A 16,366-nucleotide genomic window follows, 5' to 3' on the forward strand; every position below is an offset into this window, starting at 1 on the left:
CATAAAACTGGTAAGATCTAGTGCCAGGGGTGGGAATGCAGGAGATGGAGTGGGAGTCCTATAGAGAGCCCTGGGCACAGGGTGGCTTGGGGATGGCCGCGGTGTCTCGAGGGTCTTGAGGCCCCTGCCCTCCAGGGCTCAGAGCCCCATGGACCTCGGAGCTGTCCTCTGTCACCACTGAGTGGTCCTTTATTCATGTATTTGACATTCACTGAGCGTGTGTGGTCTGTGGTCAGAGCGGGGAGACAGCCATGAAGAGAACGACAGCCCAGGGCTATCCTGCAGCTGCAGGATTAACCCCCTGCCATGGAGCCCACGAGCCTTGCAATCTTCATCTCTCACCCTCAGAGCCCTTCCAGGCTAGAACCTGAGGAGAAACAGGCACAGAGACATTAGGTAGCTCGCCCAAGACCACACAGCCGAGGCCACACCCTGTGCCCTCCCCTACTCGCCACGCTGTCCCGATCATAAGCAGAACCGTTATAAAGCCGGCCCTCTCCTGGCTACTCAAAGGCCGTCAGGGGTATTTAGGATGCTCCAGAGAACTAAGAAGCCTCTCTCCATGGACAGGGCAGCGCCTGGCCCTGGCTCATTGCCCCAGACTGGAGGCCCCAAGAGGACAGGGTCAGGTGAGCCATGGAGGGCGTGAGTGACAGGCCATTTGGAGGTGACGTTCGACTGGCAGATTCTGGGCGACAATCTCTCAGGATGGGGGAGACTGGGGAGCTCTGCCCCATGGGTGATCCTTCCAGAAACGGAGTCGGGCACCCGCTACAGAAAGGCATGAGGCTGGTACCCATGAGGAGTGTTTCTCCCTCTAGAAATGCTGGGAAGATTTCTAGGGGGGGAGGGCTGGGTGCCAGGAAGGAGCTGTCCCCGCTGTCTTGTGGGACCCAGGACACGGGCAGCTGGGGAGGCAGCCTGTAGTCAGCACCCTGGGAGCTGGTGTGGGTCCTGGAAGAGAGGTTTCCTTTCCCTGGGAAGACAGTGGGTCTTCAGTGGGTCACGGGGGTGGTGAGGGGAAGGGATAGAGACGCCCCTGAGCCCTGATCAGGGCACAGTGCAGAGAGCAGTCTTGCTGGAGCAGACCCACGTTAGGGCTAGAGAGTGTGCAGGACACAGCAGAGCCAGACTATTAGGTTAGAACATGATTGTTCTAGTTTTGTGGCTCAGAAAAGCTGATTATCGGCCATTTAGTGTGGTTCGACCTGACACGTGCCCTTGGATATCAGTTTAAGCAGTTTGAACTTGAACTTGCAGTATGAGAAGCTGCTGATGGGGACAACACAGTGAACAGAGCTTTAAGACTGCTCATCTGGGAAAGGGGTGTAACATTTTGGGTGGGAGTGCTCGGAGAAGACACCAGCTGCGGGGGTCTCACTGCAGTCCCAGTGAGAGTGACCGTGGTCAGAAGGAAGGCAGTGGCCATGAGGATGGAAGAAGGAGTAGGTGTGAGAATTGTTGTGTTAGAAGAATTAGCTAGACTTAGAAATGAAGGGAGGAGAGAGAGATGGATGCGTGGATGAGTGGGTGGGTGGGTGGATGGACGGATGGATGAATGGAGAGAAGATGGGTGGATGATGGATGGATGGATGGATGGGTGATGGAGGGATGGAGGGAAGGAGGGAAGGAAGATGGATGGATGGATGGAGGGATGGGTAGATGCCTAGATAAATGGGTAATGGATGGATGGAGAGAAGATGGATAAATTGATAGATGGATGGATAAATGGATATGTGGATGGAGGGAAGATGGATGGATGATGGAGGGAGGGAAGGAAGATGGCAGGGCATGGATAAATGGACAGGCCCCCAGCCATTCTCTTCCATGTTCCCAGTACCAGGCACAGACATGAGAGATGGCAGAGTGGGTGGAGAGCTTCCCCTCAGGAATAGAGCGGAGCTTTTTCTCAGGGCAGAGGTAACTTGCTGCTTGGACATGAACCCATGACAGGGCCTCGTCCCAGCAAGTGTTCACGGTGGGGTGAGCCTTCCCCCTCCTCTGGAGGAGCTGTCCACAGCGGGGCCTGGGGCTGCCTCATTCTGGCTCTCGGGCATGCAAGGGGGATTCCAAGCCCCCGTAACCCTCCCACACCCCACACTGCCCGTCCCCACAGGATCTGCAGCGAGGACATTGAGTGCGTCGGGCTGACCATCCCCAAGGCCGTGCAGTACCTGAGCTCCCAGGACAAGAAGTGCCAGGCCATCGGGGCCTATTACATCCAGCACACCTGCTTCCAGAATGAGTCTGCCAAGCAGCAGGTAAGTGGCCTGGGCAGGGCCTGGGCGGGGCAGCCTGACCCTGCACTTGAGCTGGTGGCGGGATTTGCCGTTGGCTCCTTCTCCCCCCAGCCCAGCTGCCTGCGGCCAGGAGTGGGCCTGGCACTGCCCGAGATCAGAACGGGCATCTTAACCCTCTGTGGGAGCACAGCCCCTGGTGGAGGGGACGCCACTCGGCCATGTTTCCTCTGTTGGTCGTGGAAGAGACACTTGGTGACGGCCACGGGTTCCAAAGAGACCCCTGCCCAGATTCCACCAAGGAGGGACGTCTTCTTCCACTTCAGCTTCCTCCCCCTACCCCTCTCTCTGTTTCGGTCTCTCGTCTGTCTCTGTCTCTATGTCTCTCTCTGCCTGTGTCTCTCTATGTCTTTGTTTCTGTCTCTTTGTCTTTCTCTCTGTCTCTGTTTCTCTTTCTCTCTGTCTCTGTCTCTCTGTTTCTCTCTCTCTTTCTCGGTTTCTGTCTCTGTCTCTGTCTCTGTCCCTCCGTGGTGCCATCCTCTCTCACCAGGCTTCTGTGGTGGAGAACAGGGCTGTCTGTGCCTCTAAGCGTGGCTGGCAGGAAGGACTCATCAAGTCCTCCACTGTCAGCCCAAGGGTGCAGTCCCGTGAATGCATTTCCTAGAGTGGGCAGGGTCTGTCTGCATCCAGTTCCTGCTGTATGAGGAGGCGTTTCCACGGGGGTCTCCCCGCCTTAGGGCTCTGAAGTGTGTTTCCATGCGTGTTCCCGTCTGGTCCTCACACCAGGCTCCCGAGGTGGAGAGCAGGGCTGGGGAGGAGGGCCTCAGGGAGTCCCAGCTAGGGTGCGAGAGAGCTGGTGGCTAAGTCCTGCCTTTGCTCCGCGTCTGGCCGGTCACCCTCCCTCTGCGCTGCGTGTTTATTTCGGCCGCCCTGGGTGTTTCGGCCGGGGTGAAGCTGCTCCAAGTGGAGGGTCGTCAGCCCGGCCTCACTGTCCTGCCCGGCGCTGGGCGCCCTGTCCCGCAGGTGTACCAGCTGGGCGGCATCTGCAAGCTGGTGGACCTTCTCCGCAGCCCCAACCAGAACGTGCAGCAGGCCGCGGCCGGGGCCCTGCGCAACCTGGTGTTCCGTAACACCACGAACAAGCTGGAGACTCAGAGGCAGGGTGGCATCCGCGAGGCCGTCAGCCTCCTGAGGAAGACCAGCTGCACGGAGATCCAGAAGCAGCTGACTGGTGGGGAGCCCGGCCACAGAGAGTGGGGCGGCTGGGAGGCGCTGGGGCGGCCACAGCCCAGGACAGGGTGGGGCGTGGGCGGCCTCAGGCTGACACCCCAGGAGTCCCATGGGACCAGTGCTGGCCAGGTGGGTCGTGTCCAGCTGGTGACCCTGGGTATTGTGTCCCTCTATCCATCCGTCCATCCACCATCTATGTGTGAGGGATAGAGGGCGGGGGTGGAGCGTTGGTGTCCAGGCAGGACCCGTACTCAGCAGACCCTGGGATTTGCAGGTGAAGGGGAGAGAGCAGGGCAACAGGTCTTCAGCGCCTGTATCCAAGGCTTGTGCCAGCAAGCGCTCAGGGTGGGGACACAGGGCACAGAAGTCACAGAGGAGACCTTGAGTGGGACGGGGAAGATGGGACCACATACAGAGCAACAGTAAGAGTCTCTGGGCTGACTTTTGGGTGGAAAACAGAGACGGTGAGAAGATTCTGAGGGCTAGCATTTGTATCAGAAAACACTGATGAGTCAGACGTGTTTTGATCAGCTTCCCTACGTGTAACTTTGACCTGCACAGAGAATTCTAGACGCTCTGCCCTCAAGAGCCTGCCGTCTAGTTGAGACGTGGGCAGGTGGGCTCACGGGATGCTCAGATGACAGAGGCCCGTCCGGGAGGTGGTGTCCAGCCAGGGGTGGCACTGGGTCCCTGGTCTTCCTGACCCTGGCGGTCCCCACCCCCAGGGCTGCTCTGGAACCTGTCCTCCACCGACGAGCTAAAGGAGGAGCTGGTCTCGGAGGCCCTGCCCGTCCTGGCTGACCGGGTCATCATCCCGTTCTCCGGCTGGTGCGACGGCAACAGCAACGTGCCCCGGGAAGCCGTGGACGCTGAGGTCTTCTTCAACGCCACCGGCTGCCTGAGGTGAGGGCGGGGAGCGCAGCCCGGCTCAGCCCAGGCTCAGCGGGGCAGGGGGCCGACACCAGCCTGGCCTCCTGGGCCAACTCCCAGACGTGGCTGCGTCCCAGCTTCCCTGGGCCTGATGGAGGCTCAGGACCCCAGCACCTCTGCTGAGGGGGTCTTCCTTAGGAATCTGAGTGGAAATGCTTGGATCTGAAGAGCTGAACTGGCTCAGCTGTTTCCCCTTCTTCCACCCCACAAAATGTGCCTTTCTTTTTTTTTTTTTTGCTGTACGCGGGCCTCTCACTGCTGTGGCCTCTCCCGTTGCGGAGCACAGGCTCCGGACGCGCAGGCTCAGCGGTCATGGCTCGCGGGCCCAGCCGCTCCGCGGCATGTGGGATCTTCCCTGGACCGGGGCACGAACCCGTGTCCCCTGCATCGGCAGGCGGACTCTCAACCACTGCGCCACCAGGGAAGCCCCTAAAATGTGCCTTTCTTGTGCTGTCCTGAAGAGCATTTTTAGACACAGGTCTGCTGATGGGCTCCCGGCCGGGGTGCGAACAGCATCTGCCGTATTCCTCGGCGTGAAGGTGGCACTGCTCTGCCCAGAGTTCCCTGAGTTCTGCCCCAGGGTGTGGCAAAGGCCCTGGAGGCTGTTGGCGGAGGGACCTAGGCGTGCTGCTTCTAGGGGGGTGGGCAGTATGGAGGTGGAACTGTGGAGCAGACCCCCCGAAGGGTCACACCTCACTCTGCCGGGGTTCGTCTTCCCCAGCTCCTGGGAGCCCCAGAACAGGGGTACACTTGGCTTGGGCTCCTCCCTCCCCGCCTCTGGCGGCAGCCTCTGGGGAGCAGAGAGGCTAGGCAGAGGCAAAGCCGGGGTGCTCGAGGACTTTGTGGGGTGGCAGCGGTCACACCCCACCTGCACCAGGCAGAGGGGCCCAGACTGCCCGGGTGGGAGAGAGCCCACGGCGGGGGGCGGAGCACGGCTTCCACGGGGAGGGACGCCCAGTCCCCTGCCCAACAAGTGCCACGAGGGCAGGGTGTATGCCTGGGCTGCCAGCAGCACCGGAGCCCTGGACACAGAAAAGTTACGGGCCTGGGGACCAGGTGGGCAAGAAGGGTGGAAAGAGCCGAGCTCCAGTGAGACCCCTTCCCAGCCTCAGCCAGGACTGAGCAGGATTGGCTGAGCGACTTCTCTTTCCTTCCTTGGTCCTCATTTCTGTTTCCCGCCTGTTCCTTCCCTCTTCTCCCCCCCTCCCCTCCCCCCTGCATCTCCTCCTCTCCCACCTGTCCCCCCCCACCCCTCTCCACCCGCCCCATGTCCTCCACAGGAACCTGAGCTCCGCGGACTCGGGGCGCCAGGCCATGCGCAACTACACGGGTCTCATTGACTCCCTCATGGCCTATATCCAGAAATGCGTGGCGGCCGGCTGCTATGACGACAAGGTGAGCGCCGCCCCCAGGTGGCACCCCTGAACCTAGACTCCTCTCTGTCTCCAATCAGTGAGGGCGGCCTGGGACTCCAGGTCCTGGTACTTTTCTCTCCCAGATTCCACAGGGCAGGTCTGCACTCCTGGGAGCCTTTAAGGCGTGGCCTGGTGGCCGGAAGGGACCAAGAGCCTGGCCAGCAGAGGGGACGTCTGGATGCTGAGCACCCCGACCCTTCCTTGGCGGGTGGCGCCCGAGCAGTGGTTACAGGGGCAGGTCCTCTCCCGCACTTAGAGGCCTTGTGACTGTGACACTTCCCTCATCTCTCTGTTCCTCAGTTCACATCGTATCTACCTTGGGGGTTGTTTTAGAGACCCAGTTAATAAGCAAAACATGAAGAGAGCTCCTGGCTCAAGGCAAGCTCTCTGTGAGCATCCGCTGCCACCCCCAAAGGCCCTGGTAGAGCCACCCTCCCACCCCCCAGGACTCTGGACACCTGCCCAGACAGACAGAAAGGGGAAATCAGGGCAGGAAGGTAAACTGGAGGCTGAGGTCCTTCCGCACAGCAGGACGGAGACTGGCGAGCAGTCCCCAGGGGGCTGGCCGGGCGTCACGGCCCCGGGGTCCTGCACGCGGTTTCTCTGGGGAGGGATTTTGTCTCCTACGACCTCCCCTGGAAGTGACAGCGGCTTCAGGAGACAGCCTGTCACTTGACTGCTCAGGCTGACCCCAGCAGCACCGTGCTCTGCTCTGGATGGGACACCCCCTCCACCTGGGTGACCCCGGGCCCTGGAAGTCAGGGGCTCCCAAACCTCAGCAGGGCCGAACGTTAAGAGGGCAGATCTGCTGCTTCACCCCCGAGCCGGGAGGGTTAACGGAAGGAAAGCGGCAAAGATCTGGGAGCAGCTGCCACTGGGAACGTCTTGGACCGTGGCGGGGTCTGCGCTGGCCCAGGGCAGCCCGAGGGGCCCGCCCTCTCGTTGGAGGGATTGTAGCAGCAGGGACTGAGCCAGGCGTTCGGGGGCCGAGCAGAGGCTCAGCGCCGTCTCTGCTCGGCCCCCAGTCTGTGGAGGATTGCATGTGCACCCTGCACAACCTCTGCTACCGCCTGGACACCGAGGTGCCCACCCGCTACCGCCAGCTGGAGCACAACGCCCGCAATGCCTACACCGAGGAGGCCTCCACCGGCTGCTTCAGCAACAGGAGCAACAGGATGATGGTGAGCGTGTGTGTCTGTCCGTGCGTCTGTCTGTCTGCTCCCGCTGCGTCCCCCGGATCCCACTGCCTCGTGCACCCCACGCTGCTGGAGCCTGAGACCAGTCCCCGGGGATAGACCCCTGCCCGACCTTGGCATCTTACGACACTGGGGGGGTGTGTGCTCTGGATGTAGGAGCTGCTCAGACCCCCAGAGGCCAAAAGCTCCAGCCCCGTTTGCAGGCCTCGTCTCCCTTGCTGTGTGACTAGTCAAGTCTCCCCCTCTTCATCTCACCCCTGAAGATTGGGGGGCAGCCTGGCTCCCACCGCCTCCTGAGCCCCCCAGGTCTACCCAGAAGCAGAGGGATGCTGCGGAGGGAGGGTGGCTGCCATCACTGTGCCGGCGGTGGAAGCCAGGCCCTGGACCACCGTTGTTGGCCCAGGGAGGGTCAAGTTCAGGCTGTGACTCTGGGAGGGGTGGAGGCGTCAGGGTGTGAGACCCACAGCAGCCTCATAGCTGGGTGGGGGCAGAGCTGGCCGGGGCACCGAGGATGCTCTGTGCTCCGTGGAGACGGCAGAGGGCACAGTTGCCCCTCGCCCACCGGGGAGCAGCTGCAGTGCACAGAGGAGGGGGCAGCGGGCGCTTCCTCATCTGGGAACCATGACCCTGAGGCTGGGGGAGCAGAATGCGTGGGTTCGGCCCCTCTCGACTTGCTTCTTGTCCCCAGAACAACTACGACTGCCCCCTTCCTGAGGAAGAGCCCACCCCCAAGGGCAGCAGCTGGCTGTACCACTCGAACGCCATCCGCACCTACCTGAGCCTCATGGGCAAAAGCAAGAAGGACGCCACCCTGGAGGCCTGCGCCGGCGCCCTGCAGAACCTGACCGCCAGCAAGGGGCTGGTGAGCGCCCCCGCCCGCGCCTGTCCCTCCACCCGCAGTCCGGGCTCGGCTCCCCGCGTCCCCATGTACCGGGGCCTGCCTGAGTCAAGGGTCTGGCATGTGTAGGCTCTGGGCCAGGCACTGGGGACGTCGATTCTGGGGCCCCTCCCACCGTGAACGAGGCGGGCCGGAGACTTCCCTCCTTCCCTGGGCTCCAGGCTGCCCCGGGTAAGGTGCAGGTGCATGTCTGCCTGGGGCTTTGTTCTTGCAGTCACCCAGCTGGGAGCAAACATGTGTCTGTCTCTGCTTCCAACACGGAAGAGAGAAAGTTCTGGGGTCTCTCGGTTTGGGGTAACTGGCCCTCTCCGGCCTGCCGGGCGGCCTGGGGAGCCCAGCCGAGGCCTCAGTCGTCCGTGCCTTCTCTCAGATGTCCAGTGGCACGAGCCAGCTGATCGGGCTGAAGGAGAAGGGCTTGCCTCACATCGCCAACCTCCTGCAGTCGGGCAACTCAGACGTGGTGCGGTCCGGAGCTTCCCTCCTGAGCAACATGTCCCGCCACCCCGCGCTGCACCGGGTGATGGGTGAGCGCCGCGTGGCTCAGGCCAGCCCCCACCCCCTCGAGAGGGACCCCCGCTTTCCAGAGCCCACCGATAGGTTACCCTCTGACCGCTCCCTGGGGTGGGGGGCGGAGCTGGCCCAAGAGAGGCTCGGGCATGGGACGGGGCAGGTCACCTGAGGATGGGGCGCAGGTGTGCGAGGTCCCGTACGGTCCCAAGCCCCGAGTCGGAGCCGCCAGGCCTGGGGCCCCACGGGAGCCCTGGGTCACCTGGCCCCGCGCCCTCCCCTCCTTTCTCTCCCAGGGAACCAAGTGTTCCCAGAGGTGACCAGACTCCTCACCAGCCACACCGGCCACACCAGCAACTCAGAGGACATCCTGTCCTCGACCTGCTACACCGTGAGGAACCTGATGACGTCGCTGCCGGGGATGGCCAAGCAGCACTTCTCCAGCAGCATGATCAGCAACGTCATCAACCTGTGTCGCAGCAGGTGGGCAGGGTGGGGGCCCCCTCCGTGCCCTCCCCGGCCCCGCGGGGTAGCAGTGCTGCCGCCTGAGCAGGCCGAGTGGTGCCGGGGGGCCGTGCGGTGCGGGGAGGCTGACCAGGAGGGCAGTCCAGAAGCTGAGCTCCAGCGTCCAGGCCTCGGGCAGCACACTTCCCGGCCAGGGGGCCGAGGGACACTGTGTCCTCGTGGGCCAGCGGGAGGCACCGAGCGGCAGACCCAGCCGTTCGGGAACTGCGTCTGCTCCACGGACCCCTCTCCTCCGAGGACAAGGCCAGGGGGTGGGACCGGGGCCCCAAAGACAGTCCCGGGTACCTCTAGGTGGGCAGGGGCCCGGGGTTGTGCCCGCTGTATAGAGTGACCCCCCGTGGGGCTGCGCTCTCGGGCACCCAGAGGCCGCCCCACGAGGAGGTGAGGAGGGGACGGAAGGGGGTGTTCGTTCATCCTCAAGTTGATGGAGTCTCACCCCTGATGAACTTCCCCCCCGTGCAGTGCCTCCCCCAAGGCTGCAGAGGCCGCCCGACTCCTCCTGGCCGACATGTGGTCCATCAGGGAACTGCAGGGGGTCCTCAGACAGGTAAGGGCCCACCCCTGCCACCCCTGCCGGCGAGGCTTTCCTGCTCCTTCCCGGCACTGACTCGGGTCCGCGTGGCTCAGGATGGGGGAGGCCGGCCCCTCGGTGACTGGGATCCAGGCGCTGACACATCTCAGCCCAGGGCCTGCGGAGGCGCTGAGGGGGTGGAGGACAGGAGATCCAGGAAGTGCCTCAGAGGCGTGAGGGTGGGGGGTCTTCTGGGAACGACCTGGAAAGCAGGCGGACCAAAGGCCCATCACGCACCTGGGGCACATGTGCGCTCCGGCTGGGAAGGCGGGTTTGGGCTGCCTGGCGAGACCCCATCAAGTTTAGACGAAAGGTTTGCTTTTGGCGCTGGGGAGCCCTTGAGGGTTTGGAGGAGAGGGTTACATGCTGAAACCAGCCCTAGGAAGGCTCCCTCCATGCACTGCAGGGCGGAGTGGACACGAGACCAGGCTGCTGGATTTGTCCGGTGGCAACCTTGCCCCTCTGGCCCCAACACCTCCCCCCTCCCCAGCCGCGCGGTCGGGTCCAGGTCTGGAGGAGCCCTTCATGCCGACCGACCTCCTGTCCCGTCTCGGGGGCAGCCGCTCTGTAGACCGAGGTGTCAGCAGCGGTGAGGGTGGACGTGAAGGCAGGGGCGGAAGAAGCAGGCGGGTCGGGCTTGCGGCTGGAGACCCTGCGGTGACGTCTAGAAACGGCTCCGCCAGGGAAGGGGGGAGGCTCAGGGGCTCTTGAGGGACGCGGGAGGGGAGCCCTGATGGAGAGGCGGAGTCTGGGGTCCGCGTGCGGGGCCTGGGGAGAGAGGCCGGGCTGTGTGCAGACGGCTGCGTGTCCACGTGGGAGAAGCCACGGGCACGAGCAGCACATCTGCAGAAGAGTCCTGGGGGACAAAGGCGGAAGCAGGGAGAAGACCCTCCCTGGAGGCCGAGGGGAGAGGGGGCAGGGAGGGAGGAGGAATCGCTGGCGGGGGGCAGGCCGCGGTTCCCGGGGCTCCTGATGCATAAGGAGACGGGAAGAGGAAGGGCCTGGATCTGGGGATCCAGAAGTCTCTGGTGACTCTAGGGCACAGCTGTCAAAGGGGGGAAGGGGAACCCCATGGGGCCCACGCAGGGGGAGGGCGGGGGGCTGGGAGGGGACCTGATCACCTCAGTTTGGCCAGAGGGCAGGGAGACAAAAGAATGGGTAAAAAGCCGCCTGTTTAATGACATTTCTGCAGGGAAAGTGAAGGAGGAGGAGGAAGGCCGGGGGCAGGGGGTGGGGACAGGGTCTTGGAGGGTCAGGAACTGACTGACCAGGCGGGGGAGGGGGTGGGAGGACAGTCCCCTGGGCAGGAGGAGGACGGCTCTTCCTCCAGCGCAGTGGGGAGACGGACGGGGCCGTGGAGCCACCGTGGTCAAAGGTGGCCGGGGCCGTGTGAAGCCACTGCCGGTGGTGGCCCTTGTCCTGCTCTTTTGGGCAGGTGGGCTTGGCCACGTGACAGCTGCCAGGAAGGCCTAGTGGAGGGGAGGCGGGTGAGAGGACCAGGGAGCGCTTCTTCCAGCTGCTCCAAGGTGGCCCGAGGGTTGGGCTCACCCAGGTACGGAGGCGGCACCCGCCCGGGACACACAGAGTCCCCTCGTTAGGCTCTCCTGGGCCACGCAGTTGGAGCCAGCTTTGACCACAGCCGCAAAGGGACTGGGCGGGTGCTTTGGTGCTCATCCACCTTCACGGGGCTGTTGCATCCCCAGTGAGGCCGCCATGGGCTTGGTCCCTCCTGCAGACCAGGGAGATGGGGCCCCGGAGTTGGCCGTGACCCGGCCAGTTGGAGGACAGAGGGGCTGGGACCCAGGACTCGCCTCTCCTGGGACCTCCACCACATCCCGCCAAGCTTGGCAGGAGAGAGCCTGCAAACCTGCAGGGGACGGGGGGTGGTGGGGGATGATCACGTGACCCGTGCCCAGACCAGGTGGGACCAGGACTTTGAACCGCCTGCCTTGGACCCCTGTGTCCCCACCGGTCAGTGAGCGCTGACGAGGCTCTCAGAGGCCAGGGCTGGAGCCAGGCGCCCCTTCTCAAGGGCCGCCCTCAGTCACTCCAGAGCATTTATTGAGCACCTGCTGTCTGCTATGAGACATACAGGAGTAAGATTCAGTCTCTGCTCGGCATGCACTTGGGGCTGGTAAGGCTGGAGTTGGCAGAACACACAGGTAGACAGAGCCCATGACCCTTCCGCCCCGCCGGGCATGACCTCCCTGCCAAGAGCTCTTGTCGGGATTTATTTTTTTAAAAAGCGGGGCCAGTCAGAGGAAGAGACAAACAATTTTTCTAATCTGATTTCGGTGGCTGCTCTGTTTCTAGAGTGACAAGCCCTAGCTAAACCCTCACACCTTGATTCAGATTTCTGTGATGTCGAGTAGGATGTTCCATTGTGCGGAAGGCCAGACCCATCTCACTAACTCGTGAGTGTCAGTGACCTCATGCTCATCACGCGTTTAATCAGGCCAGCTTTAGCCCCGACACACGTGCAGAGTGTGTCCGGAGAGCTTCGCGCAAGCTCGAGGACGCTTGGGGGCAGCCTCTGACCGCGTGGACGCCCACACTGGTCCGTCCTGTGATGTTTCATATAGCTGTTGTTTCTCCTCCACAGCAAGGTTTCGATAGGAACATGCTGGGAACCTTAGTTGGGGCCAACAGCCTCAGGAACTTCACCTCCCGATTCTAAGAAGAGGCTGCCCAAGCAAGTTCGGCTTGCAGGTAAGAGTCGGCCCATCCAGGGCAGGGGGTGACCCCAGGACCCCTGCCACCGCCTCAGCCAGTCCCAGAGAAAGGAGCCAGGCGGTGCTCCCCAGGGATGCAGAAGCATCCTTCAGTCCAGCTGACACACGGTGAGGCTGTCTGTGAGGACAGCCGTGTAGACTGCCTGGCCAGTGACCATCCCACACAGGATGTTAGGGGTGTGCAATGTCCTGGTAGCATCGACAGGCCAGAGGTCTGGCAGAACCGCTGGGTACAGCCGTGTGCGTTGCACACTGCACGACCCAGGTGGTACCATTCACGTGGACTGCAGTGTGAATGGCGCCCCTGCAGTGACACCATGTGTCGTTTTGGGTTTGGGCTTCTACAGCTCATCACCTTCTCCTTTTTATAATCCACCTTCCAGTCTCTGCAACATGCCTTGTGTGGACAAGCTTGTTTGCAGCTGATGATTCTAGGGACCAAAACCTCAGATCCGATATCTGTGACAAAGGCTCATAAATAAGCCTTAGCCTTCATTAGACTCACCTGGGATGCTTGCTAAACTGCGCACCCCTGGTCTCAGCCCCAGCAGTTCTGATTCAGTGGCTCCGGAGCGGGGTCCAGGAAAATACATTGTTAAACAAGCATCCAAGGTGATTCTGATGCAGGTAAGCCCAGGACCACGCTTAGATGCTCAAACCAGACCTCGTCAACCCTCGAGGGTCAACAGAAGCAGGCAGCCCTGGGGTGGAGCCATCTGCAAAGAGCCAGGGATGAGAACAGGGTCTTCTGAGCTGAGGGGGACTTCCTAGTGCCCCAGCTACCGCCAGGACCCCAATTCCAGCACCCGGGGAGGGTCCTGGTTGGGGTAGGGGCTATAACTTCAGTCCAGATGAAGGTTCCCTTAGACCTCAGACACCCGCTCCTGGCAAATGGGCCCCAACAACATGAGGACAGGAAAGGAGAGGAGACCAAGACCAGCAGATGCCTGATGCATGCGGTCACGGCGTTCGGTGCTGCGCTGGCCCCCAGTGGGGGTGGGGGTGGGGGGCAGCTCTGACCCAACAGGAGCAACCTATGAACGTGTCGAGGGCGACCCTGACCCCAGGCTCAGGCCTGGGCACATCTGTGCGGACGTGGTGAGAGGGGGACAGCCCTGGCGAGACTGGTGGCATGGCTGTCCCCCTGTGGGCACTCACTAGAGGTCTTGTCCTTTTCCAGACGTGATACAATCCAGCTGAGAAGACTCGGGCCTTGCTGGAGGGGTATTCTGTCCAGCTGCACAGTATTGGGAAATGTTTAACCACAGCTGAGAGCAAACCGGGACGCTGCGGATGACAAAAATACTTTTAAATTCTTTTTTTTTTTCCTTGGGGGAACTGACAGGATTGGGGGTTGGGGAGGGTTGGGGGGCCTTTCTTCAGTTAAGGGAGCTTACATCTGATGTCAATACTTCTTTTGCCGAGAAACGGTACATATACATGTGTATAGTGTGTGTGTGTGTGTGTGTGTGTGTGTGGCCGTGCACACGTGCGTGTGCGTGTGCTGAAAGCAGGACCTCAGACTGCATAGAGCTGTGTGAGCTGCTGGCCTGCAGCTCGCGGTGGTGGAGGGAGTCGCCCTCACGGGCGCGGACGATGTGTGCTTTGGGTTTAGCTTCCCCGTCGTCCTGAGCTGTGTGTGCCCGGGCAGGGGCCACGCCAGTGCCAGGCCCACAGGGACCGCTGCAGGGGGTGGGGCGCGGTGGGGCATACGTGGGGCCGGGGGCTCAACCCCCGCTAAGAGGCAGCTCTGCAGGAAGGGAGGTTGGCGGGGTTCGGTGTATCTCCTGGGAAGATCTAGTTGTGCGCTTGTGCGGCCCAGCCCCCGGTGCCACGCGGCCGTCTGCAGGACGGGCCAGGACAGGCACGCTGGCTTTGCTGTGTGAAGGCTGTCCCGAGGGTAGGTGCCAGAGAAGGAGGCTGGCCATTCTCGCGGGCTGTGTACCCATCAGAGCAGGCTCAGCCTGGGAAGCCCCTGCCTTCCGGGGGCTTTGAATCCACTTGTTGCAGGAGAAAGAAGGCAGAATGGTGCTCAAAGCCCAGGAGCTGTTCAGGGAATGGCAGCTTGGTCCTCGTGTTCCCAGCGGAGGGGCAGGCTGGGCTGGGCAGGGAGTCAGCCAGGAGGATCCTGCCCTGTGCGCCTGCCAAGATCCAAGTGAGGGAGTGTTTTGGGTCCCAGGAGACTTGGGGAAAGGAATTTGGATAGACCGGGGAGGGGAGCCGCCCCCGTCCCAGCCAGAGGCCGCTCACTTCTTCCCCGACCCCAGCCCTCTGCCTCCACTTTGTGCAAACCGCAGGGGATGTGATAAGAGGCCCACCAGGGACACCGGCCACCCCGGACCCCAGGCTCCTGTGCATTTCAGATGAGACGTAGAGGAGGGGCCTCCGGAGAAGGGCTGTGTAAATGGTCCTTGGTCTGCACTGTAGCACAGGGCAGGACACGGCGTCCCCGCCGAGCGGCACTGGTGGTGATCGGGGGAACTGGCTGCCTGGTCCTCCCTCCTCCCTCCTCCCCGCCTGGAGTTCCCCCCACGGCCCGTCCAGCCCCACTGCTCACCCCAGCAGTCAGAGCCTCTGCACTGAGGACCCTCCTGATGAGAGGTGTGGCGGCAGGACACGACCAGGGAGGGGGTGGGGAACGGACCCCAGATGACGGGCCACGCAGCCACGTGTCCTCCGGTGCTGGGTCTGTGCCGCGCCCTCCCCGCCCCTCGTGGTGGCGGCTTGCTTCTCTCTCAGGACCCGTGGGGAGCTGGTCCCAGTAGACTGTCCCCTCTGCCAGCCCTCAGGGCCCAGAGGAACTGGTTTCTCAAAGAAACACGTACGGAGCCAGGCAGTGTTGTAAGCACTCTGGATACATCAGTGAACGGAGAGGCCACACCCCCGTCTCACGTTCTCCTGGAGGAAAGAGGGGCCCTGGGGTCCCTGGCTTTAGGGGTCCCCAGTGTGAGAGGACCGTCCAGTCCAGTCAGGGCGAGAGGGAACTAGCCGGTGACCCTGTGGAGGTGCCCCTTCCCTCAGCTTTCCTTCCCCCGCAGGGTTAGGAGCCGGGGCCCAGCTTCTGCCTTGGGGATGGGCGGGTTTCCAGACCCCCGTGGGCCAGGTGGACAGTCAGGCCAGGCCTGGTTTTGGTCACCTCTCTCATGACTTCTGAGGCCAGCCAGCTGGGCCTGTCACTTTGGAATAGGCGGACCTTGGAGGGGCCTGTGGATAAATTTCCTACAGAAGGAGCACGGGGTCTGCTGAGGCCCAGCTCAGGATGTGAAGTCCACGTCAGCCGCGCGCTGCCGGGCTCGACACCCGGAACAGGACAGTCCAATGCCGAGTGGAGGAGGACCCTGTCCTCCCTGTCGCTGCCCCGACCCAGGGCCTCCTGCACTTAATACAGACCTGGTCACTGGCCACCAGCAGCCAGTCCAGAGGGGCCGGCCTAGCAGCGCAGACTCAGCAGCTCCCGGGACGCAGAGGCTGAGCTGCTCCCATCCACCCTGGAGCCTGGCTGAGGCGGGGGCAGCTGGGACAGTGAGGAAGGGGCTCTGGATGGGCAGGGAGGGAGGGTGGGGCGCTCTGCAGCCCGTCCGCCCCCCCCACCGCGCATGTTTGCGGAGGAACCTAGTGCTGGCCAGGCCTGTTTCCCTGGGGGGTACACTATGCGTTTGCTTTTTTTGGAAATATAGGAAATCAATAAATTGCTGCCATTTCTTTGAACATTTTCGAGCAGTGGATTATTGGGGGAGCTGCTGAGGACCGAGGGGCCACTCACTTCCTCGAGGGATCCCCTCTCACTGACCCTGCGCCAGGCAAGGACTGAGGGCACCATGGGGGGGGGCACCACCCGTTCCGAGGCCCACATTCCGTGCTCGTCTCCAGGACACTGGTGTGGCTGCCCTGATCTTACAGATAAGTCACATGGGGCTTAGGGAGGGGATAGACAAGCCCAATGTCCCACAGCTTGTAAAGGGAAAGCCACCCCCAGGGGAACATGTCCAGGCAGGCACCTGGGGGACGTGAGCTTCAGGGCTATAAAAGGAGCCCACGTTTACTGAAAGCATGTTCTCCCTGGGTCCTGCAGGATGGTCTGGGGCCCCCTGCCTCAAGAGGCTCTTAAGGGACATGGCAGGCACA

The 16,366-nt window shown here is 62.4% G+C and overlaps 1 protein-coding gene across 1 annotated transcript in view; it reads left to right on the plus strand.

Moving 5' to 3' along the window:
* Positions 1-15,782, plus strand: part of PKP1 (plakophilin 1) — a 42,667-nt gene extending 26,885 nt beyond the window's left edge. The window contains exons 4-14 of the mRNA XM_082613523.1: positions 2,117-2,261; positions 3,261-3,468; positions 4,193-4,370; positions 5,678-5,792; positions 6,838-6,993; positions 7,697-7,870; positions 8,277-8,430; positions 8,710-8,896; positions 9,401-9,485; positions 12,112-12,218; positions 13,422-15,782. Coding sequence (XP_082469649.1) covers positions 2,117-2,261; positions 3,261-3,468; positions 4,193-4,370; positions 5,678-5,792; positions 6,838-6,993; positions 7,697-7,870; positions 8,277-8,430; positions 8,710-8,896; positions 9,401-9,485; positions 12,112-12,186 — 1,477 coding nt within the window. The 3' untranslated portion in view covers positions 12,187-12,218; positions 13,422-15,782. The remainder of the gene's footprint in view (positions 1-2,116; positions 2,262-3,260; positions 3,469-4,192; positions 4,371-5,677; positions 5,793-6,837; positions 6,994-7,696; positions 7,871-8,276; positions 8,431-8,709; positions 8,897-9,400; positions 9,486-12,111; positions 12,219-13,421) is intronic.
* Positions 15,783-16,366: the final 584 nt, after the last annotated feature.

Source organism: Mesoplodon mirus (assembly GCF_964341445.2).
Source record: "Mesoplodon mirus genome assembly, chromosome: 3".
Lineage (NCBI taxonomy): Eukaryota > Metazoa > Chordata > Mammalia > Artiodactyla > Ziphiidae > Mesoplodon > Mesoplodon mirus.